At 31.2% G+C, this 25016-nt stretch overlaps 1 protein-coding gene and 1 pseudogene across 8 annotated transcripts; both read left to right on the plus strand.

The window, feature by feature from the left end:
• The first annotated feature begins 975 nt into the window (after window positions 1-975).
• Window positions 976-24935, plus strand: LOC107468060 (serine carboxypeptidase-like 2). Of its 8 annotated transcripts, XM_052255797.1 has the most exons (15): window positions 979-1218; window positions 1349-1494; window positions 1580-1656; window positions 1927-2049; window positions 2140-2242; window positions 2507-2544; window positions 2754-2852; window positions 2941-3027; window positions 3129-3284; window positions 3632-3703; window positions 3771-3889; window positions 15948-16061; window positions 16163-16208; window positions 24364-24450; window positions 24767-24935. In XM_052255797.1, the coding sequence occupies exons 1-14, from the start codon at window positions 1046-1048 to the stop codon at window positions 24445-24447; spliced, it is 1437 nt and encodes a 478-aa protein (XP_052111757.1). In that variant the 5' UTR covers window positions 979-1045; the 3' UTR covers window positions 24448-24450; window positions 24767-24935. The 8 variants fall into 8 exon arrangements, with proteins under 8 accessions (XP_052111759.1, XP_052111758.1, XP_052111760.1 ...); XM_052255799.1 differs by lacking the exons at window positions 2754-2852; window positions 2941-3027; window positions 3129-3284; ... (1 more) ...; window positions 3771-3889; window positions 24767-24935 and adding exons at window positions 14675-14773; window positions 14871-14957; window positions 15055-15210; window positions 15579-15641; window positions 15745-15863 and having other exon boundaries at window positions 976-1218; window positions 24364-24557; XM_052255798.1 differs by lacking the exons at window positions 1580-1656; window positions 1927-2049; window positions 2140-2242; ... (5 more) ...; window positions 3771-3889; window positions 24767-24935 and adding exons at window positions 13783-13859; window positions 14009-14131; window positions 14229-14331; ... (4 more) ...; window positions 15579-15650; window positions 15745-15863 and having other exon boundaries at window positions 976-1218; window positions 24364-24557.
• Window positions 20568-24355, plus strand: LOC107468125 (serine carboxypeptidase-like 13; annotated as a pseudogene).
• Window positions 24936-25016: the final 81 nt, after the last annotated feature.

Below are 25016 nucleotides of genomic sequence, written 5' to 3' on the forward strand. Positions count from 1 at the left end.
ATATAAAGTATTTTTTAGATAAATTGTAATGATATATTTAATTATATCAAGTATTTAAAATATTTTTTGTTTTAATAAATAATAATATATACTATATCTAAATTTATTTTAATAATATATGTTAAAAATAAGACTGGACACGCTGATACGTGAACCTATTTAAGTGTGTCCAAATATGTCAAAAAAAATTTATTTTTTATTATTAAACACAATAGACACGCATGTTAGACGAGTATCATTGAGTGTTGTGTACGGCAACTCAACTGAAGACATTTAGGGCTTGTTTGGGAAACTTTAGAAATAATTTTTTTTAACTTTTGACTTATGAAAAGTAATAGTATTAATGTCTGATGCAATTTTCAAAACTAAATTATAACTTTCTAAAAAGTTATTTAGGAGCTTATAGAGAAGTTTAAAAAAATGACTTCTCTCATAATATTTCTACTTTTCATCATATTTCTATAAAATAAGCACTTTTAGAGTTAAAAATCCAAACACAAAATAACTTATTTATAAGTTACTTTTAACAGAGTCATTTATTGTTTAAGTTATTTTATCAAAAGGAGCTTAATTAAGTTGGTTATCTAAACTGGACCTTAGTGATTCATTTTTAAATTTTAACTATACAAGCATTAAATTTGCCAATAAGCTTTAGCTCAAGTGGCACAAATTTTCCCCTCTTACTAAGAGGTCTCAAGTTCAAATCTCATCTAGGTCAAACTTGACCAAAAGAAGGGGATATCATGTGTTACTAAGAGATATCATGTGTGTGTGAGTGTGTAACTTAGATTGAGGGTTGACCAATATATCGACCAAAAAAAAGCATTAAATTTATAATCATATTTTAATGTTGCGTGTCATAGAGTCATACGACAAATTCCAACTACCACCAAAGTACGGATAACATAACTCTTTTCTCCTTGAAAGCTCAAGTTGCATTTACTTTGATACCCCTTTGAGTTCTGAGAATCACAACTTCATTATTATTTATTGGGACCACGTAACATTATGCACATCCTCAAAGAAAAAAGAGAGCCAACTAAACATGTCAATATTTTCCTCAACGTGTTTAACTGATCCACGTTTCATTTGCCATGGATTCCTACTTCCCATTCTTCTATTGCTACTGCAGATTTCATCTCAACTTGGAGACTGTGGTACCATTGTTAAGTACCTTCCAGGATTCCAGGGACCACTTCCTTTTCTGCTTGAAACTGGGTCAGTTACACTCATGTGCTATCTCTTGAGATTTGAATAATATACTAAAACTTTGCATGCATAATATTGGGAGCAAATCAAGTTAAGAGAATAGAGAATAATATAAATAATATATATATGTGTTGATCAGGTATATAGGAGTAGGAGAAAATGATGATGTTCAGAGTTTCTACTATTTCATTGAGTCAGAGAACAATCCAAGAGAGGATCCTCTCATGCTCTGGCTCACTGGTGGTCCTGGCTGCTCTGCTTTTTCTGGCCTTGTCTATGAAATAGGTTAAAAGCGTCATTAAGAATTACTTCTGCCTTAATCTTTCATTCTTTTTGTCCTTAAGATAGTCTATCTTATGATGCATTGCAGGACCACTTGCATTTCAAGTTGATGAATATGATGGCGGCCTCCCTAGTTTGGTGTATAAGCCAAACTCATGGACTAAGGTAGAGACAATTATCTACATTCTATTGGCTGAAATATATAATTTTGGCATTTATTTGTTTTACAGTTAATAGTTTTAGAAAAAGTATAGGTAGACAATGAAAATACTAAACAATGTGAACAATTGATATATCGGATGTTCATTTTACTATGTGTGCAGATGGTTATTCTAATATTAAGATTTAAGTGGGTAATTTAGAGGTATAGTGTATTTTGATTTAATTGGTGGTTGTTCATGTTATTCAAGAAAGTTATTGCAATTTTTGTGGCAGGTAAGTAGCATTGTATTTGTAGATTTGCCTGTCAATACTGGCTTTTCATATGCTAGAACGGAATTCGCTTCACAACGGAGCGATTCCTTGTCAGTCAATCAAGCCTATCAATTTTTGAGGAAGGTATGCTCACAACTTTATATTGCTTCATGAATTGTTTCCCTTGTTTGCCGTTATATTAATGAGTATAATGTCATGTATAAATCTTTGTAGTGGATAATGGATCATCCAGAATTTCTCAACAACAAAGTTTACATTGCTGGTGATTCATATTCTGGTATGCATGTTCCTATAATTGCTGACGAAATTTCAAAAGGTATTGGATCAACAAAGATTGTATGGTAATGTTGTTTCACTTTAAAGAGTTTTGATGGTGAAAACTCAGGTAAAGTCGACTTCACATGAAGTTAATATCTGAGAGCTGTTAGATGAAAATTTAGTCAAATCAGTCAAACTATCTAACGGCTCTCAGATATCAACATTACGTGAAGTCGACTGCACCTGAGTTTCCACCAATTCACATACAATGTGTTGTTGACAGCTTAACTATCCCACAAATTTCCTATTTCCTTGTTTGCAGCAAATGAACGAGGCCTCCAACCATGGATAAATCTGCAGGTTTGATTTTCATATTCCCTTATGTCTCTAGAAATAAACAGCCTAAGATGCCACTTAAAAGATATATAAATGAACAAGTAACTCCATTTAAAATGTATTATCTTCAACTTTTTTGCTTTGATGATCAAACAGGTAAAGTAGAAATTCATGAAAAGAATTTGAACAGAAGATTAATGCAAACAAGAAGTAATGAATGTTCTTTTCTTTAGGGATACCTGATGGGGAATCCTATAATAGATCGAAATCAAAAAAATTATGTAATCTCATTTGCTCATGGGATGGGACTCATTTCTGATGAACTATACAAGGTAGTTCTTAATACTTTATTTTTAAAATGGCATTGAAAATTAGTTTCAAAAATGCTAACTGATTCTATAATTCACTCAATGAAAACAGTCACTGCAAAAACATTGTAAAGGAGAATATGTAAATGTAGACATGAGAAATGTTTTGTGTTCAAGAGATCTCAACTCCTTTGATGAGGTATGAAACCATCAATTTTCATTTTATTGCCCCCATAATCTTTGTTATCAAAATTTCATTATCTTGATTTATAGCCTGAAAAGTGAAGAGCAATTCTGCAGATCACATCAGGTATTGCAACAGCCAACATTTTGGAGCCCAAGTGTGAGTTCGCCACACAGAAGCCATTGGAATCTTCTTGGAGGAGATCACTAACAGATAACTATCACGGGAAGTTCAAAGATACTCATCTCAGATTACCATCCAGGAATTGCCGGGTAACCTTCCTATCCTGTTGAATATTGTGTACTTAGTTAAAACCTCTCCAATGCTTTTTTGTTTGGAAAAGTATAAGGTATTAATATACTATCGGCCAACTTATTGCCAACAATAATTAATTATTATATTTTAAACACATGTATAAGGAGACACATCCAGAAAATACATATATAAAGATACTTTCATTAGACACAGTCATAAAAAAGGTATTTTTATTAGACACATCCACAAAGACACTCCCATTAAACACAGTCATAAATAAGAGTTGGCAGAAGTTGACAGAAATGCTGTTGGTAACGTAGCGGGATTGTTTTTATTTTAATTTGAGTACTGTTTCTATCACCAGAGTTATGGATATCTCCTTAGTGCCTATTGGGCCAATGATGACAAAGTCCGCAATGCCCTTAACGTGCGGAAGGTATAAACTCATGTGAAGTTGATTTCCCAATGATCATTTGCATGGTTATTAAGAGTAAAGCTTGCAGGGAACTAAAAAGAAATGGAAACGCTGCACCAGAAATATGCCTTACAAGTATGATATCTCTAGCAACTTTCCATATCAAGTAAATCTCAGCAGAAAAGGCTATCGTTCCTTGATTTACAGGTCAGTTTTCTCTGTTTGCTTCATACTTGAGACTTGATCATTTATTATGATTTCAATGGAAAATAAATTTGATGTATTGATAACAGTGGGGATCATGACATGGTTGTTCCTTTCTTGGCAACTCAAGCATGGATAAGATCGTTAAACTACTCCATTGTAGACGATTAGTCTAGAATGCTATATTATGCTGTTGATGCTTTTCTTTTCTCTTTTACATTTACTGTTTTTTATTTTTTCCCCACTTAAGCAGATACACAAGGACTTACTCCAATGCAATGACATTTGCAACTGTCAAGGCAAGACCTAGATCTCTCTTTTTGGACACAAATGGTGATAAGATAACTTATTTGTTTTATAATGATGGATATGATTGCAGGGTGGAGGGCACACAGCACCAGAGTACAAGCCTCAAGAATGCTTTCACATGTATAGTAGATGGATATCTGAGAGACCTTTCTAGGAATAAACCAAACAAGATCAAATTACAAAGGTGACAAGGAATAAAAAGTTATATCAAGGCGCAGATTTCAAGATAACAGGTGAAGAATGTATCAACAATGTTTATATATTTTATATTGTATTGGCTATTGAGTTTACATTTCATTTGAATATTCAACAAAGCAGATTTCGTATTTTTAAGTCACATTGAATAATTTCTTTTAACTAGTACTAAAATCCATACTAAATTTTATAATAGTACAAAGTTCATCGAAATGTCATACTATCCGCCACGGTGTCATACATCATATCATACTTATAAAGTCAACCACTCGAAGGAAGGACTTTACTGAATAGGATCCCTTGTTGTCATGCTTCATATCATTCTAATATTTCTATCTACCTCTTTTTGATTCATACCCACCCTTGAGAGCACCCTCATCAAGTGTTCAAGTTCTTCCACCTCCAAGACAAACTCCACACCCAAGAACATCCATACCAAAATCCACAATCACTTGTCTTATAATACACTTCCTATCAGAATCTGCATTCCCTTCTAAAACACCTTAGCTATATCTAGCTCTTTGAATTTTAGGCCTCTGATTTCACTCCCAAATTTTGTGTCTATATATTAGTTATACAGTTGTTCTACATTGTTGTAGATCAATATGATAAGAATATTGTGAAGTTTTGGCTTTTTTTTTTCCAAATATTATGTTGTGGATGTTTTCTAATTTCCTTGTTATAATAGAATTTTTTATGTAGTTTATCATCTAATATAATGAATTATTGACAGATGTGTCAATAAATAAATTATTTTTGTATTTATTTATCAGTTTTCTTAAATTTAACTCATTTATCAAAATTAAATAAAAAAAGAATTAATTCTTTTGTTTTATATTTTATCAAAAGCTTTTACTTAAGTAAATAAATTAATATATATTCATATAATATATAGATCGATAGAATTAATTTTCAATATATTATTCTTATTGTATTATACTATAAAATTTATTATAATAATTTTTTTATTTTAAGAGTTATATAGCTTGGTTATTATTTTATTTATCTATAAAACTATATATGCAAAAATTTTACATCATTAACTTTTTGTGTACGGTGCAGGTCTAAATTTAGATAGATTATATATATTTTATCTTACTAGAACTAATAAATATGATTTTAAATTTAATGCATGTATAGTTAGAAATGAATCAGCAAGTACTAAAAAAGAAAAATACTATTTTGTCGATGAAGATGTAAAGGAATTGTTTAGGTGAATTCAACATAGAATACAAACTGCACAAAAAAAATACTAACAGAAAAGTTCAAAGACATGCCAATATATTATTATATAATGAATTTAAAAGTTCATGCCAATCCGTCTCATTGTAGTTTAATAATCACTTAAATTGTTTTTTTTAAAATACAATCACCTTGGATAATTTTCCTATTGTTATTATTTATTAATAAGATGGAAACATGCCGTATAAGTAACATGCAGTATCAATATTGGTCAATTCTATTTAATAAAAACATAGAACAAATGTAAAAATAGAACAAAATTATAATATAATTTAAATAAAAAATATTATTATATGAGAGAGTACATAATAAAAAGTACATAATAAAATTAAAAAAATATTATTGTATGAGAGAGTACATAATAAAAAATACATAATAAAATTAAGAAAATACTTAAAAAAGTTTTGTATATTTTTATTCAATTAAAAATAAAAAAAGAGTAATTATATATATACACAAATACAAAATAAATTAAGTCACAAAAAAAATACAAAATAAATTAATAAAATTTTAATTTTAAATTATACTAACAAACTAATAAAATTTTAAATTTTAAGCTATCTTTTTGGCCGTGGCAGTCGGTGACTGAAAAAGTGTCAAAAACCTTTTTGGCTTTTTACTCAAAACAGCGACACCACTTCAGTGCTAAAGCTCTTTTTACAGAATGAATCCCTTCTATTCTGATTTTACTCCTCAATATCCTTATTCTCCTCTGAACAACTATGCATGGACCATTCATATAAATCAAATTAACTATGGCCGGCAAAATATGCTTCATGGAGGTTTAAATCACAGCCACTTTAATTACGGTGACCCAACCCCTCCGTATGGTTGGGGTTTTCCAAATGATAGTGTTCATGCTGCTAACTTCTTACTAACTTCTTACTGCACCAAACTGCTAGATAAAGTATTCCTTTTGTGGCCCCAAGCTTCCAAGATGATGATGTTAGAGCTGCTAGTCTCTTACAGCACCAAACTGGTAGACCGATTAATCACTTTACGACCAACTAGTCGTGTTGCAAGCCCACGAGCATGGCCAACAAATCCCACTATAGTTCCACGAGTAAGACCATTTTGGTGTGAAATTTGTGGGGTTTGGTTGAGTAGTTCCAAAATTATAGAAGAACATAATAAACGAAGGAACCATCAGAATACGTTGAAAGGACATGAGCATACGTTGAAAACACATGAGAAGTCCGAGGAACTTAGAGCTATAAGAAGACAAGAGAGGGAGCAGGTTTCAAATGCACTTGGGAGTACAGTAGATCGGTCTAAAACAGTTCAGATATCAGAAAGAATTCATGGGGGAGACTTCTACTGTTCCAGCTGAAAATGCTGAAGAGAAATGTAGGGATAACTCTGTAACCAGGGGTTATGACTCCAAGAGAAAAATCCGAGGAGCTAATGGAAACAATTATGGGAACAAGATTAAGAGGATAAGAAGGACTATAGAATCATCAAAATGTGAAGGGAAATTGAGGAATAACTCTGTTACAGAGGGCTGTGATTCAAAGCGGAAATTTAGAGGAAATGGTGGCTGTAATAACAAGGAACACTAAGCAGTTAGCATCATCGAGCAGGGGTCATGATTCCAAGCTGAAAATTGGAAGAACTAATGGAGGTAATGGCAAGAAAATTAAGCAGAGAAAAAGGGTCATCAAATCATTAAAATCTGACACTGATGCTCCATCAAAATGTGCAAATGCAGAATTTACCCCTCAAGTATCTACAGGAGCACCACAAGAGCAGCCTATGCCACTGCAGGTACTTTTATCAGTACCAGCAGATGGATCAAATTCTGAACCACAAAGTCAACCTCTTGTACTAGTTAAGTCAGAAGCCAAGTTCCTACTGATGCAACAAATGTTCAAATGCCATCATCAATGTCAATGGAGTTCAATGTTCCTGTAAATTCTATCATCAATAATAAAATTTTAGATGGAAATTGCAAAGTTGAAGAAAATATGGAAGTACTTGACATCATTCTTCCATCAATTTATGTGGAGTCTAAAGTTCAAGTACCTTCATCAGTACCACCATAGAAGCTTACATTTAGATGGAAGTTGCAAAGTTGAAGAAAAGATGGAAGTACTTGACATCATTTCTCTGTCAATTTATGTGGAGTCTACAGTTCAAATACCTTCATCAGTACCATCATAGAAGCCTACATCATTGCTAGAACTCTCACCATTACCTATAGAGAGATTAAAGTCTGAACTACTAATCAACCTTTTGTACAAGTTAAATTGTAACAGGCAAGCATCCGAAGATAATGGACATTATTATGAGAGTCAGACTCCTAAGCATGAAACAAATCTTTATCTTCCATCATCAATCTCAATGGAATTTGATGCTCCTGGAGATTCTAATACCAATACTGAAATTTCAAATGAAAATTCCATAGCCAAAGAAAATATGAAAGTAACCACCAAATTAAACATACCCTCGATAATTCAAGAAAATATTTGTTTTGTATGCGGCTATGGAGATTTTGAGGAGGCATTGACTTATTGCTAAAGTGTCAAATATGGGCACGGCATAGATACTATTTAGATGGACATGTGATTTTCACCAAATTGTATGGTTAACTTATGGTTGATTTAATAATACTCCAACAGTACTATTACATGCCCTCAAAGTCAACTTCAAAATTTTCCTGGCTCGTGCTTTTGAGGTTGGTGATGTATAAAGAAAGATATACTATCTTTGTGATTGAAATTGAATGATATCTACGATTTTTATATCTAGGATTTAACTCGCAGTTGTAGACTAGGAATCTATGATCTTTGTAGTGAAGTCTTGACTTCATAAAAATTACTGGAGATGTGAGAATTTATAAATATAACAAAGTACAACAATTCTCAACGATGAAAATATCATATTCTTTTTTTAGCGTTACATCAAGAAAAGGAAGCACCTACCTTATCAATAATGTTCTGTTTTGCTGTGGCTCTCCCATCAATAATAAACTGTTTCGAATAATTTTTTTTCCATAAGCAGCAAAAGTATCTTATTGAACCATCTTAAACTTATTGAGTAGGTACTACATATACTCTGGCGGAGTAGACAAAAGATGATGACCCCAATAACTTATGTGATAAAATAAATATTACTAGTTAAAATAAATAAATATTATTTAGATAATATAAAAAATAAAAAAATTAATATAAAACAAAGATAAAGTACATCAAAAAATAGAAAAAAATCATACAGATAAAAAAATAATAAAAATTTCATAAAATCAACCACATATATCATATGAACAAAAAATACAATAAAAACTAAATAAAATACATATGAATAAAATAAATAAAAAAATTTCATACATAATATAAATACAATGTAGTAAAAGATAGAAAAAAAGAATTCATATGAACAAAAAATAATAAAAAATCATAAAAATTAATAAAATATCTGAAAGATTATAGCACTATAAAAAATAAAAAAATCAACAATATTTGTCATATGAATAAAAAAATACAATAAAATAAATAAAAAATCATATAAATAAAGTCAAACAAAAATAAAAAATTCATAAAAAAATATACATATAAAAAATAGTATAGAAAATGATAAAAAAAACTCATATAAAAACATAACATCATAAATCATAACACTAAAAATTAAAATATGAAAATGAGTATTAAAAATAATAAAAAATTAAAATATTTAAAATAATTTAAAATAAATATGAAATTAAAAAATTTTCATTAAAAATAATAAAAATTAAAGTTTCTAATACATTTATTAAATAAAAATATTTAAAATTTTTTACTAACAACTAAACCCTAATATTAATTATTCCCGTCAAGTTACACTCTAATCAATAGAAGCAAAACATTGAAGTTGCCTGTATATTCCATATTATACGACCTTATTTTACTTTTACGGTCTTTTTTTTTAGTCAATGTTTTTTGAAATTATTTTTTATTTGATGCGTATATATAAATAGGAGGAGGGCAACAAAGAAAAAATTATCTAACCCAATCGCTTGTTTACCTAATATATTATATTAAAAAATAAAAATTATGTCATTTATTTAATTTCTACTAATCCTAATATCACTTCAACCACCATTCAATTCGTACTTACTTCAAAATTTTCTTTTTATTTTCACTTTTCAGTTATGTACATTTTTCTTTTTTTTATATATTTTTCTTCTAATGTTAATTCTAATAAGGTATTCGATTATCCGAATTGATCAAACTCATATGTAAATCGATTCTAATTATTTCAACTCGATTCAACTTTAAACCGATCAATTTTGTTACATAGAATTTTTTTATCATATTTTATTTTATCCAAATTTATTAATTTTATACATTTAAATATTAAATAAATTATGAAATATTTGTACTTATTTTTGAATAATCGTATATTATATATTTTTAATCAAATTTATAATTTTAAAAAACAACAACAAAACTTTGTTCCACTAAGTAAGTTGACTACATGAATTAAACGATGTCGTTGAGCTCTATCATGTATTATGTTCACAGAGGGACCGTTTACATATATATCTCACCACCTCATGGATGATCTTTCTAGGTCTTCTTCTGCCTTTTACCCTTTATTTATCTTTCATCTCATCCACCCTTCTGATTGGGTGTTCGGTCTTCTTTTCACATGTCCAAACCACCTGAGACGCAATTCTACCATCTTTTTCACAATAGGAGCTATTCCAACTCTCTTAAATATTCGTTCCTTATTCTATCCAAACGCATATGACCACTCATCCATCTTTGTTGAGTTAAAAAATCAACTAAATTAATTAATGATGACAAACATTATTTTATTGGACAATTATCTAATTAATATTAATTATTTGTGATTAAGTGTTGCAGGCTAAAATTCATTGTTGCAGCAGTCTAATACAAAGCAAGCTGAATATATTATAGTGGGCTACAAAATAATAGAAGCCCAAAGGTGATGAATAAAAAGCAAACGGACTGAATTTGAATAGAACCAATCCAAGCCCGATTTGATATCACTCAAGCAAATCTTTCCATGTTGCTTCTTCCATAACAACGTTCACTTTTTTCTATCTCGGTCAGAACTCAGAGAAAGAGAGAGAGAAAGCTTAACTCCTAAGCTGTTCACCAAAAAAGCAAGAAAGAGAAGGTTTAGCAAAAAAGTTGAAGTCTAATCACCCACATCAAATTGTATCAAGAGAAGCTGTTCTACATGCATTTCATTTTCTTCTCTTCATCTTCAACTCTCTGCCACTCCAAATTAGGATACATGGAAAAGATGATCTCTGTTCAACACTGCTGTGAATCTATGGTCAAAAGTGTGTTTTGGGGATGAAGTAGTATTTCAATGGCTAAGATCTGGGTTTACCATTGAAAATATTTGTTACTGCTACCCTGTGGCTTTCGGTCAATAAATAAGGTCAGAACCAGAATTCTTAATTTGAGGATTTACTGAAAAGAAGTGATGTGGTGTGTTGGTGAAGCACACAACTCGAGGGTTGACCTAGAAGAGAGCAACTCAGTAACATGCAAGGAGATACAAAAGAAGATTTTTGTAATTCTGAAGCCAAGGAGAAATAACCAGTGTTTTGAGGTTTTGTGTTCTGAGAGAAGAATTCTCTGAAGAGGTTCATCAACTTGGACAATGCTTCCTAATCGAAGGAGCATTCCGCAAGAATGAGGAACTAAATCAGAGGTACGTAAATCTGGTTGATCACAGCAAAAAGGCTGTTAAAGCATCAATCTCCTTCATGTTTTATATATTGTAATTTTCTTTTTAATGTTTATCTTTCTGTAATTTTCTTGAGGTAAAAGGCTGAATGAGAGAGTCATTAAAAAAGTCTAAGAGTGAAAAGAGGCAGAGAGATACACATGAGAGAAAAATCTAGAGTGATTTCAGATTTCTTTAAGTTGGTTGTATATCTTGTATCTTGTACCAGTGAGGTATCCCTTTCTTAGTTGGGTTAGAACTAAGAGTGAAGAGTTAGGTATTAGTATAATCAAGTCAAGTTAGGTTAGAACTTGAGTGTGAAACGATTTTGTCAATTCTGTGGAATTGATGTATGTAATACTTTAACTTTAGTGGAAATTCCACCACAGCAGGTTGCATTGCATAAGACAACCGAACCAGGATATATGATGATGTTAGCTTCTCTCTTCCCTGCTCTGTTCAGTTTTCTGATATTTATGAGACAAAATGAAATTGTCTCATAAATTTTTCACTGCTGAGTTAAAACAGATTCAGATTGAAAGATTATTTTAAAAGGGTTATTTCATTAAAGTAAAAGAAGGTCATAGATTCAACTCCCCTTCTTTAAGCCTTCTACAACCTTCAATCTTTAACATTTTTATCTTTGCCACACTTAATTTATGCTGGTGCTCCTCTTTGTCCGCCTAGCACTTCGTATCATAATGTAGGAATGGGCAGGGACAGCGATAGAGGAAAGGAAGAGAGCTTGGATGGAGAGAGAGCGAAAGAGAGCTCGAATCAGGGTCATTAAACTCGGCTACACTACGCTCAACCTTCGTGACGGTGGCAGAGGAATGGGAACTACCAACGAAGACAGAGAGAAAGAGAGCGCTCGGATGAGAGGAGAGGAGAGTTTCCTACGACGACAACGGCAGGAGGAACGAATCGAAGAGAGCCAAACCACCGAACAGAGCTTTTACACGCGACGTAACACCATATAATTTGTGACTATATTTATCAGAATTTATACACGTAAATTAATATAATTTATACTCATATCTTTTAGAATTTACATATATAAATAATAATTCAATATTTGTAATAGTAAAATAATAGCTAAAATTACTAAAAAATATAGCGCTAGAATTTCTTCCTTTACAGAAGTACAAAGTTTGATGAAATCTAATGCTATGTGTGACCGTGTCATATATGATATATCATATCATGCTTTTCGGTGATTTAATGGATTAAGAAAAAAGGAAAAAGATAAAGTTTGTGAATCATTCAAATTATGTGACCTTCCACATGCAAGATGCAAGTTGCAACCCAAGACTAATATGATATGATATACAGAGCACACCATTTTTCGATTAGGCAAATCACATCTATAAAACGTGCTTATTATATTAATTAATTACTAGTATTTTAATTGCAACCATTAGTCTAGTATAATTATTCAATACCGTTCCGGACGGGTATCACGAGTACTTGGATTTGGAAGCTCCAATAAGAGTGACACTGACCTACTCAAACAGCAAAGAGAGACCATTAAGCCAAGTGACTTCATATGATTCCATTCTTCTATTACTGTTATTAGCTCAGGGGTTAAAGAAATAAAAGATATTTTTTATTTTTTAACGTATTTAGTAAATTTTTAGTAATAAAAGTAAAAATATTAGAAAAATTGAAAAAACATATTTTTTGAAAAGCTGTAATTTATATTTTTTTAAAAGACTTTTTTTTTTAAAAAAGTTTTTTTTCATGTAATAAATAAACAAAAAAATACTTTTATATTGTAATACCCAAACATAATTGATAGATAAAAAATTTTTTTATATGAAATATTTAAACATAAAATTACTTTTATTTTTTTATAAAATCTTTTAAAAAAATATAACTCAAAAAAAATATTTTTTTTAGAAGCTTACCCAAACAAACCTGTATATAAAAAGAATCAACCAAAAGGCATAGCAGATACAGTGGAGAGGCCATTGAAAATGGCAAGGTTTACTTATTCAAGTTGTCACATTTGCCATGGAATGCTACTTCACATTCTTTTATTGTCAGTACAGTTTTCAGCTCAACATGCAAACTGTGGCAACATAGTGAAGTACCTTCCTGGGTTTGAGGGACCCCTTCCTTTTATGCTTGAAACTGGGTCAGTAACATATTCTATGGCCTATGGCCTATGCTTTCTTTTGTGCCATTTTGCATTATCATTATCATATGTTTTGATAGGTACATAGGAGTAGGGGAAAATGATGATGTACAGAGTTTCTACTATTTCATTGAGTCAGAGAACAATCCAAGAGAGGATCCTCTCATGCTCTGGCTCACTGGTGGTCCTAGCTGCTCTGCTTTCTCTGGCCTTGTCTATGAAATAGGTTAGTAGCAATTTACTAATTTAGCATCATTGCTCAATATCAGAAAGTACAAATAAAAATCATTCTTTTAGTCCTTAAGATAGTCTATCTTATGATGCATTGCAGGACCACTTGCATTTCAAGTTGATGAATATGATGGGGGCCTCCCTAATTTGGTGTATAGGCCATACTCATGGACTAAGGTGGAGACAATTATCTACATTTTTGTTGGTTGAAATATATAATTATAGCTTTGATTTTATTCATTTCATCAGATCCTTTTAGATTCCTTTAATGTTAATAGTTAGTTTCTTGTGTTTCTAAAGGTTATTTGTTGCAATTTTTGTGGCAGGCTAGTAGCATTATATTTGTAGATTTGCCAGTTAATACTGGCTTTTCATATGCTAGAACAGAATATGCTTCACAACGGAGCGATTCCTTGTCAGTCAATCAAGCCTATGAATTTTTTAGGAAGGTATACTCAACTTTACATTCATGAATTGGCTCCTTTGTTTGCAGTTATTTTAATCAGTCTGTTAAAATGTTAATATTATGTATAAATATCTTTGTAGTGGTTAATGGATCATCCAACATTTCTCAAAAACAAAGTTTACATTGGTGGTGATTCATACTCTGGTATTCTTATTCCTATAATTGCTCATGAAATTTTAAAAGGTATTGGATAGCAAAGATTCATACTCTGGTGTTGTAAGAGTGTCTATGCATGAGTTTTAGCACTTTCAATTCAACTACTAATTTATATAGAAGTTAATACCCACTTGATTGATTGTTTGCCTGTGTTGACAGTTTAATAATTACATAAATTTCCAATTTCCTTGTTTTCAGGAAATGAACAAGGCCTCCAACCATTGATAAATCTCCAGGTTTGATGAACAAGTAACTCCATATAAATTATATTATCTTCAACGTTTTTGCTTTGATGATCAAATAGTTGCATTTGTTCACTTAAATATAAAGAAGCTGAATGCAAACAAGTAACTAATGTTCTTTTCTTTAGGGATACCTGATGGGGAATCCTAAAATAGATGAAAAAGAAAAAAACTATCGAATCCCATTTGCTCATGGGATGGGACTCATTTCTGATGAACTGCACCAGGTAGTTCACTTATAAGTTCTTAGCATTTTCTTTTTAAAATGACATTGAAAACTAATTTAAAAAAATGCTAATTCAGTTAATTCACTCAATGAAACAGTCACTGCAGAAACATTGTAAAGGAGAATATGTAAATGTAGACATCAGAAATATTTTGTGTTCAAGCTATCTCGAGTCCTATTATGAGGTATGCAAATAAATTTTCGTTTTATTGCCCCTATTATCTTCTTTTAATTTTTCATTAGCTTGATTTATAGCCTGAAAAGTGAAAACCATATCTGCAGATCACATCAGATATTAATATGGCCCACATTTTGGAGCCATTGTGTGAGTTGGACTCACAGAACCCATTGAAATCTTCTTGGAGAAGATCACTAACAGAGAACTATCCTTGGAAGTTAAATGATATTCATCTCAGATTACCATCCGGGAATTGTCGGGTAATCTTTCTATATTGTTGAATGGAAAAATCTAGGGGGCCAGCAACTTTATTAAATTTTGGCCAGCATGTAACCAACAAAAGAAAAGTGAGTAATCCCACACCATTGGATGAAATCTCACACCATTAAAAACATCATTGATGGCTACTTGATGGCTACAAATCACAAAAGTTGCTGGCCCCTAGTACTCCTCGTCCCTATCCTTGTTGCACTGTCCTTCTTGGTGGATAAAAAGCCAGACAAAGTTTACATTTTGACTATCTATCTTCTTCTCCAAGCATGTTTATATCTCTTAGTGTCTGTGTTTCTGTCTTTCTTTCTCCTTAATTCTTCTTCCATATATTTGTGCCATGATCTTCTATGACCAGGATTATGGATATCTCCTTAGTGGCTATTGGGCCAACAATGACAAAGTGCGCAATGCGCTTAAAGTGCGAAAGGTATAGCACTATAGCAGTGACTCATTTGAAGTTGTTTTCCAAATGATCATTTGCATAGTTATTAGGAGAAAATCTTGGCTGTATTATGTTGCAGGGAACTAAAAAGAAATGGCAACGATGCACCTCCCATATGCCTTACAAGTTTGATATCTCTAGCAGCTTTCCATATCAAGTAAATCTCAGCAAAGAAGGCTATCGTTCACTAATTTACAGGTCAGTTTCCTCTGATCTGCATGCTTGAATCTTGTGGAGCTTGAGACATTTCAATGGAAAATAAATTTGATGTATTGATAACAGTGGGGATCATGACATGGTTGTTCCTTTCTTGGCAACTCAAGCATGGATAAGATCGTTAAACTACTCCATTGTCGACGATTGGAGGCCATGGTATACTAATGGACAAGTTGCAGGGTATTCATTCCTTTAACTCTAGAAAGCTCTATTATGCAGTTGATGCTTTTCTTTTCTCTTTTACATTTATTGTTTATTTAAATCTTTTCCCACTTAAGCAGATACACAAGGACTTACTCCAATGCAATGACATTTGCAACTGTCAAGGCAAGATCTAGATCTCTCTTTTTGGACACAAATGGTGATAAGATGAGTTATTTGTTTTATAATGATGGATATGGTTGCAGGGTGGAGGACACACAGCACCAGAATACAAGCCTCAAGAATGCCTTCACATGTATAGTAGGTGGATCTCTGAGAGACCCTTTTAGGAAACAAACCAAAGAAGATCAAACTACAAAGGTGTCTAGGAATAAGAAGTTATAATCAAGGAGCAGATTTCATTCACTTTATGCATCATTCAATCATCTGTTAGTGTAGTGTATCTTTCTCAAGATAACAATTGAAGAATATATAAACACTTTCTGTATATTGTATTGTATTATATTGGCTATTGACTTCACGTTTTCATTTGAATATTATATAATATATAGCGTGTAATCAGCCTTTTAAATTTATTTACAACAATATGCTTTAATCATAGGAGTTTGTTAATATGCTTGAATATTATATTCAATTGTTAACTAAATATAATATTCAACGTCCCAACTAAGCAAACACAAAATTCCACTTCCCATTGGGTGCACACAACCTCTTTTGACTAAGCTGCTCAAATAGAAAGAGAGATCATTAAGCTCAAGTAATTTCATACTAGACCCCCACATGCTGCTTTGTTGTTATTGTTTCTGTTCTGGAACACTGAACCATCCGTGTTGAGACAAACCAAACCACTTGGTGGAACCCTCCAAGTCCACTATATTGGAACCTTGGACTCATCAGAGTTTGGAACAACATTAGATTCCAGTTCTTGCTTCCTGAACCTCTGCTTCTGCTAACTGGTTCCTTTCTAACTATTCTATTGCCTCCTCAATTTTCTTCTCTAGATTCTTCAATTTTCTAACTATTCTTTGCCTTCTCCTTCTTCTTTACTTCCTCATCATCTTCCTTAAACTTCTCTGCATCTCTCACCATTCTCTTCAACTCTTCTGGTCTCAACCTTCCATTCCTGTGGTTGATCTTGATCGTTTTCTTCACCCTCGAACTTTTGTCATTTATAAATAATTTTTTTTATAATTATTATTATTATGTCACTTTTAATGTATGTTTATTACATTTAATTAGTATTTTATATTTTAATTGAATAATAATAAATAAGAGTTTTTTGTTTTAATTTTTTTAAAATATTTTACTAAACAGTGATTGGTTGATTTTTCATCTTTTGCCAAGTCATATGGCATCATTAGCAAAGAGAAGATGACTTAAACTTATTGTAGAGAGACTTGGTATCAGTTTTTATATATTATAAATAGATGGTTATTGATAAAATAATCTGACAAATTTTTTTTATTTAATGTTAGATTTTCAGAAATCAAAAATACACCAAAGAGATCATGATGTGATATTCTATACGTTCAAGTAAAGATTAGATAAGACATTTCATGGAACATTTCCGCAGACACGATACTATGGTGATTCAGTATTTGTCAGATTTAATCATCGGTTCATATCAGAACCAACAGACATAATCATCTATATAAGACCTCCCCAACTTTATAGGGAAGAGGAGTATAAAAAAAAACTGAAATAAAATAGTGGTTGAAATGAACAAATTCTACTTGCATTAAACCTACTCTCTGCCCAATTGTAAAAATTTTATCACAAATGTAGAAATAGTATTAGGAATAAGATGTATTAAGATAGGATCTCTTCGTTGCTTTGCCATGGAGTAACTTTGCACTTTTCCATGCATGCAAATAATTCATAAACATTTTGCACTTAAATTCCTCTGCTTCTACTAACTGGTTCCTCTCTAACCATTCTATTGCTTCCTCAATTTTCTTTAGGAATTTTAGTAGAGCCACTAACAAGAACAATCTCGTGTACTTAGTTTTTGTCAACCTTGTATGTTGGGTCAGTTTAGTTTGGGTGAAAGGTGAAATTAGAACCGAACCGATTAAAATGTAATTAATTTGATTTGGTTTAAATTTGTATTTTTTTTGTATATATCCGAACCAAACCAAATCGATTAAGAACGGATTGATTTGGTTCGGATAATTGGTATCCAATGACTTTAAAATTCATAAAAAACCAAATTTTTATCTTAAAAATTTAATAAGTACAATAAACATATAACAGTAATATAAATAATCTAAACATGTTAAATATCAAATACATTAAAAACTAAACTCATTAAAATTTAAACATATTAATAATGAATAATCTCACTAAAAGTCATATATATTTTTTTATTTTTTTATTTAATTAATATATAATCGAATTCATGAATTGGTTCAGATTCTATATCCAAAACCGATATTCGAACCAATCACTAACAAAGATGATTAGTTTGGTTCGAATTGAATCCAATTACCCGTTGATTCCAAAACTAATTTAATTAGTTCGGAATTTGGACAAGTAACCGGATACCTGCCCGTGCTCACCCCTGTATGTTGCACAAAAACATGAACATATAAGTATTAAAAAATCATATACCCCCTGAAGTATGTATTCTTTTAATATATATAATTTAAAATCACTGGAATTTTATTTTAAAGTGGTTGAGTTAAAAACTTAAAATAAGCATGAGGGAGTTTTATTTTTAAGTGGTGAAGTAGTTGCGTTAAAATATACATTATCGCATGACTGCGTGAAGTGTTTTGTTTTATTTTAAAAATAATAAAAATAGGTTAATTTTAAATTCTTAATACGTCCAGTCATATATTAATTAGTTAGTTAAAATTGCTTATCTTTTTTATTATTTTAAAATTGTCATGGTTTTATTATTTAAAATTTTAATATTTTGTGTTATTAGTGATAGATCATGACTATTCTTATGTGTAATTTAAGTATTGTAAACCTTAATATTTTGTGTTATTAGTCATTAGAAGACTATAAATTAATATTTTATGTTTAGAATGCATAAGACTTTAGACTAATACATAAGATTGTATTATTTTGTATTGATTTAAATATTTGGTTTCATCAGGTCTAGGGCCGGGTTCGGATCTAATAAATAGACCCGGTGTAATTTTCGGGCCGAGTCTGGATCACATCAAACTCGACTTCACCCGACCCATGTGCACCCCTAGTATGAACCTTGAAATGTCTTTGTGAGGTACATTTGTATATATACCTTATTTAAAATGAGTTAATAGCTCAAATGGTATATGTTACCATATATATATATATTAGTTTAAAAAAATCATATTTTTATGATAAAGTAATGTCATTTTTATTTATTATTTCAACAACCATGTCATATAAATACTATGTCTTATCATCAATTATATTTTATTTTATATAATCAATTTATTTATAAAAAAATATTTTTTATTTTTTTATTTGTTTTCATTCTATTTTATATATTTACATATATTAATGTTATTTTCATTCTTTAGATGTTTGGGATATAAATTGATATTTTTTAATCTTTACTTACAAATATTTTTTTAATTTTCTACCATTCTTTATAGTAATGTGTTTTGCATTCATTAATCTTTGGAATTCTAATTTTCTACCTCTTGCATTTTTTTTGTAAATAATTAAAAAAATGAATGAATGAGAATGAAAAATATATAAAAATGTTATATTAAATTTAAAAGATTTTTGACAATTAATATAAGAGATTAAGAAATAAAGAGTAATGAGAGTCTTAATATGTATAAGTTGTAGAATTTGAATATTTGTAACTGAAATTTTTTATAATTATCATTATTATGATACTTTTAATGCATATTTATTACATTTAATTAGTACTTGATGTTTTAATTGAATAATAATAGATAAAAATTTTTTGTTTTAATTTTTTAAAAATATTTTATTAAATAGTGATTGGTTGATTTTAATCTTTTATCAAATTATTAGAATTGTTGATGTGGTATTATTGACCAAAAAAAGGACTTAAATTTATTGAAAGTGTCATGTGTCATAAATTTATTGGTAGTGTCATGTGTCACTTTCAATAGTATGAAAAATTGGCACAACAAAGAAATGCACAGCAGTTAGGTTACATATATATTGTATTGTATTATATTGGCTATTGACTTCACGTTTTATTTGAATATTATATAATATATAGCATGTGATCAGCCTTTTTAATTTAATAATAGGAGTTTGTTAATATGCTTGAATATTATATTTAATTGTTAATTAAATATAATATTCAACATCTCAACTAAGCAAACACAAAATTCCACTTCCCATTGGGTGCACACAACCTCTTTTGACTAAGCTGCTCAAATAGAAAGAGAGATCATTAAGCTCAAGTAATTTCATATTCCATTATTTTATTATTATTCTGTGTCAGTGTCATGTGTCACTTTTAATAGTATGAAAAATTGGCACAACAAAGAAATGCACAGCAGTTACGTTACGTTATATATATATTGTGAATGTAAGTCTTTGCTGACTACAATAAGAAGCTCCAATCAAAGGCCATAGCAAATGCTAGCAGAGAAAGTAATGAAGCCTTTGAAAATGGCAAGTTTATCTAATTTCATTTGCCATGGATTGCTACTTCCCATTCTCTTACTATTACTAAAGTTTTCAGCTCAACATGCCAAGTGTGGTAAAATAGTGAAGTACCTCCCTGGGTTTGAGGGACCCCTTCCTTTTGTGCTTGAAACTGGGTCAGTAACATTTTCTATGGCCTATGGCCTATGGCCTAAGCTTTCTTAATTTATGGGATTTGGATCATGTACTTAATTAAACTTTGCATGCATACATCATACATGTATGATTTTAATCAGGTACATAGGTGTGGGTGAAAATGAAGATGTGCAGGCTTTCTACTATTTCATCGAGTCAGAGAACAATCCTAAGGTGGATCCTCTCATGCTGTGGCTCACCGGTGGTCCTGGCTGCTCTGCTTTCTCTGGCCTTGTCTTTGAAATTGGTATTTGCCTCATAAGATAACACAAGTTGGTAAAATGAGAAAGTAAATAGTTAAGTATCCTTAAAAGGGAAAAACTCAGGTGCAGTCGACTTCACGAGAAGTTGATAATCGAGAGCCGTTAGATGAAAATTTAATCAAATCAGTCAAATCATCTAACTGCTCTCAGTTATCAACTTCACATGAAGTGGACTCTGCACATAAGTTTCCACCATCCATAAATCATTTAGCAAGTCATATATATACACAATAGTTATTAATTAATCTCTTACTTTATGGCTTTACCAACTTAGCCACTTCTGAGAAGTCAAATCCATACTCATTCTTTGTCCTGTGATTTAAATGTCAATTATATTTTGAGTGTTTCAGGTCCAGTTACATTTAAAATTGAGGAATACAATGGAAGCCTGCCTAATTTGGTCTTGAGGCCACACTCATGGACAAAAGTGCAGATCATACCTATATATCTTGGCATATTCTTTTTCCATTTCACCAAATCCTTTGAAAGCTTTCCTAGTTATTTATGGCTAATAATCATGACATCTCTTCCACTTGTGATAGGTAAGTAGCATTATATTTGTAGACTTGCCTGTAGATACAGGCTTCTCATATGCCACAACAGAATCTGCTTCTCACCGGACAGATTGGTCATTAGTTCACCAAACCCATCAATTTCTTAGAAAGGTATCCCCAAAACTGTTGTGCTTTTAGTTTTTTCTTTATAGTTTCCTTATATCAACCATTTTACTAGAATATTAACTCATGATCATGTTTAAATGTTTATAGTGGCTAATTGAGCATCCAGAATTTTTCTCCAATGAAGTTTACATTGGTGGTGATTCATACTCCATGAAATTTCTCAAGGTACAAGCATCATCTATGTTTGTCTGGAAAGCTAGACCTATTATAGCATATGAAGAAATATTAGGACTGCACACGGATTGGATATAGCCTAAAATTATATTCGATCCGCACTGCACTCATCGGATCGGATCGGATATCGGGTATATCCGTATAATTCAAACAAAAACTATTTTAAGAATTTATTTGGCTATTTTTACAAAAAAATATCCATAAAATTCATTTTTCACCTATTTAAGTTTATATACTCCTAAAATATTATCAATAAAAGTTCTCTTCAATAATAAAAAAAATAATAACACAAGATTTAAGTTTAATTATTCTAAGTTGAAGTACAACATAAAAAATTAGAAACAAGATATCATAAAATTCATAAAACAACACACTAAAATTCATATCACATTAGGGTTTACTTTCTTAAATTATACTATTTATTTAAGATGTGCGGATATGCGGATTTGCGGATCGAATCCGCGGATATCACTGCTAAATCCGCAATCCGATCCTACCATAGTGCGGATCGGATCTGATCCGATCCGATGACTCTTTGGATCGGATAATATCCGCGAAATTTGGATATAATTACAGGAGATATGCGGATATTATTCGATCTATGTGCAGTCCTAAGAAATATGTTACCAGATTCATTAATCATTCCACAAATGCCAATGTTTACAGCAAATGAAGAAGGAATACAACCATGGATTAATCTTCAGGTTTCATTTATGATTCTTTTCAAAAAATGTATTCTTTTAGGAGCAAGAATAGCCTTTGAGATGCTCTTTTCATCAGGGATACCTGCTGGGGAATGCTGCAACAACCCGAACTGAAAAAAACCAGGAAATCCCATTTGCTCATGGAATGGGACTTATTTCTGATGAACTCTACCAGGTAGTTACTTATAAGTGCTCGCGGCTTATTCTTTAAATGTTGTATTGAAGAACAAAATCTACATGATGGCAATCAACAGTCATTGCAAAAAAACTGCAGAGGAGAATATGCAAATGTAGACATTGCAAACGTGTTATGTGCACAAGATCTGAAGTCCTATGAGGCTGTATGTAACCAACTATTTCCATTGTCCCTTGTATCTTTATTTATTTTAAAACCTCTTTCTAAAATGAAAGAATTCTTCCAATTCTGTAGACCATATCAGGACTTTGTAAAGCCCATATTTTGGAGCCAAAATGTGAGCTAGGTTCACCAAAGCCAGTGGATGTTCCTTGGAAGAGATCTCTGATTGATAACTATTATTCAGGTTCTAACAATAATCGACTCGCATTGCCACCTTTAACCTGTCGGGTAATCTTCCATAAATTATCAAATAAGAGTTGTTTCCCCAATGCTTCTTTTCTATATATTTTGCAATATGATCTAAACTACTCTTCTATATTAGCTCATGACAACAATAAAGAAGTCTTGTGGCTCACAAATTTAGTCCAACAGAATACATAAATTCAATTACAATTTTAGTCTTTATTATCTTATCTTTAGTTGTTCTTTTATCATGATCACCTAGCTTTCCATGCATATGCTGTTAGATATATAACTATTCATGCATCTCTCTGTTAAGACTTTTCTAATGTTTCTGGTTTTAATTTGACTTTATCCTTCTCCATGATTAGAGTTATGGGTACTTCCTCAGTAGTTATTGGGCTAATGATGGCGAAGTTCGCAGTGCCCTGAACATACATAAGGTAAAGCTAACACAATGTTATAGTTTTATTGCATGGATGGTCAGCAGTGACATGAAAATGAGGTTTTCATGTTTTCAATTCTTGCAGGGAACGAAAGCAAAATGGCAACGCTGTACCTTCGATATACCTCACAAGGAGGATATTCCTAGCAGCTTTCCATATCATGTGAAGCTCAGTAAGAAAGGTTACCGTTCACTGATATACAGTGGCGATCATGACATGATGATTCCTTTCTTGGCAACTGAAGCATGGATAAGATCTTTAAACTACTCCATCATAGATGATTGGAGGCCATGGCACACAAATGGCCAAGTTGCAGGGTATTCCCCTGATTATAGCTATGTAACTAAGTTGAACTTTGTTACTATCGTACAAAGAATTTAGGAAAGAAACTAAGAATTATTTAAAAAAGTATTATTTTTATTATTTATTTTTTTCATTTGTGATTATAAGAAGAGCATACGCTAAGAGTACGTTCGTTATGGAATAATATCCTAATAAATTACATTGATTTTTTTTTAATCTTCTTTGATATTTTTCTGATTTTTTTTCCTAATTATGATATTCTAATGAACTTTCCATAAAAAGTAAGTTATGTAGTTAATGAATGTTTTTTCTTATGCAGATATACAAGGACTTACTCCAATGCAATGACATTTGCAACTGTAAAGGCAAGCCTTCTTTCCCTTTTGCTGCACTTGTGTGTTAGTGTGCAACTCTGTAACAATAATAATAATCATCATCTAAATTGCAGGGTGGTGGCCACACAGCTCCAGAGTATAAGCCTGAAGAATGCTTGAACATGTACAGTAGATGGATGTCTAGGATGGCTTTGTAGTAATTAACCAAAGGTTTAATTATTATGTTGGTTTCTATAATTTTGCAAAATTTTTCAATTAGTGCCTTATACTTTTTTTTCTTTTTAATTGGGTTGCTGGACCAAATATTTTTTTTAATTAACTCCCTATACTTTTTTTTCTTTTATTTGAGTTTCGGTATCAATTTTTTTTAGTTGGATCCCTATATAATTAAACCAATTACTACCAAGAGGGAACTAATTAAAAACAAAAGTGATGCAGAGACCCAATTAAAAAAAAAGTATAAAAACTTAATTAAAAATTTGGTAACACTGTAAAGAACAATAGAGTAATTAAAACTTAACCAAATAAGACCAATTACAAAGGTGGTTACTGGTTACGACAAAATGGTGTTCATTTTGTATCACAGTTATAATGAATCATTGAATGTGTATAATATTGTGTACCTTTCTCAAGCTTGCAAATGGTAGTGCACATCGTCTATTCCTCATTTAATGGAGGCACAAAACATGAGAAGGTTTTAATTAGCATATTGTCACCTAAAATCTAAAGTGAACGCTTATTTTCTTTTTTGGATAAAGCACTTGGT

The sequence above is a fragment of the Arachis duranensis genome, chromosome 10, assembly GCF_000817695.3.
Source record: "Arachis duranensis cultivar V14167 chromosome 10, aradu.V14167.gnm2.J7QH, whole genome shotgun sequence".
NCBI lineage: Eukaryota > Viridiplantae > Streptophyta > Magnoliopsida > Fabales > Fabaceae > Arachis > Arachis duranensis.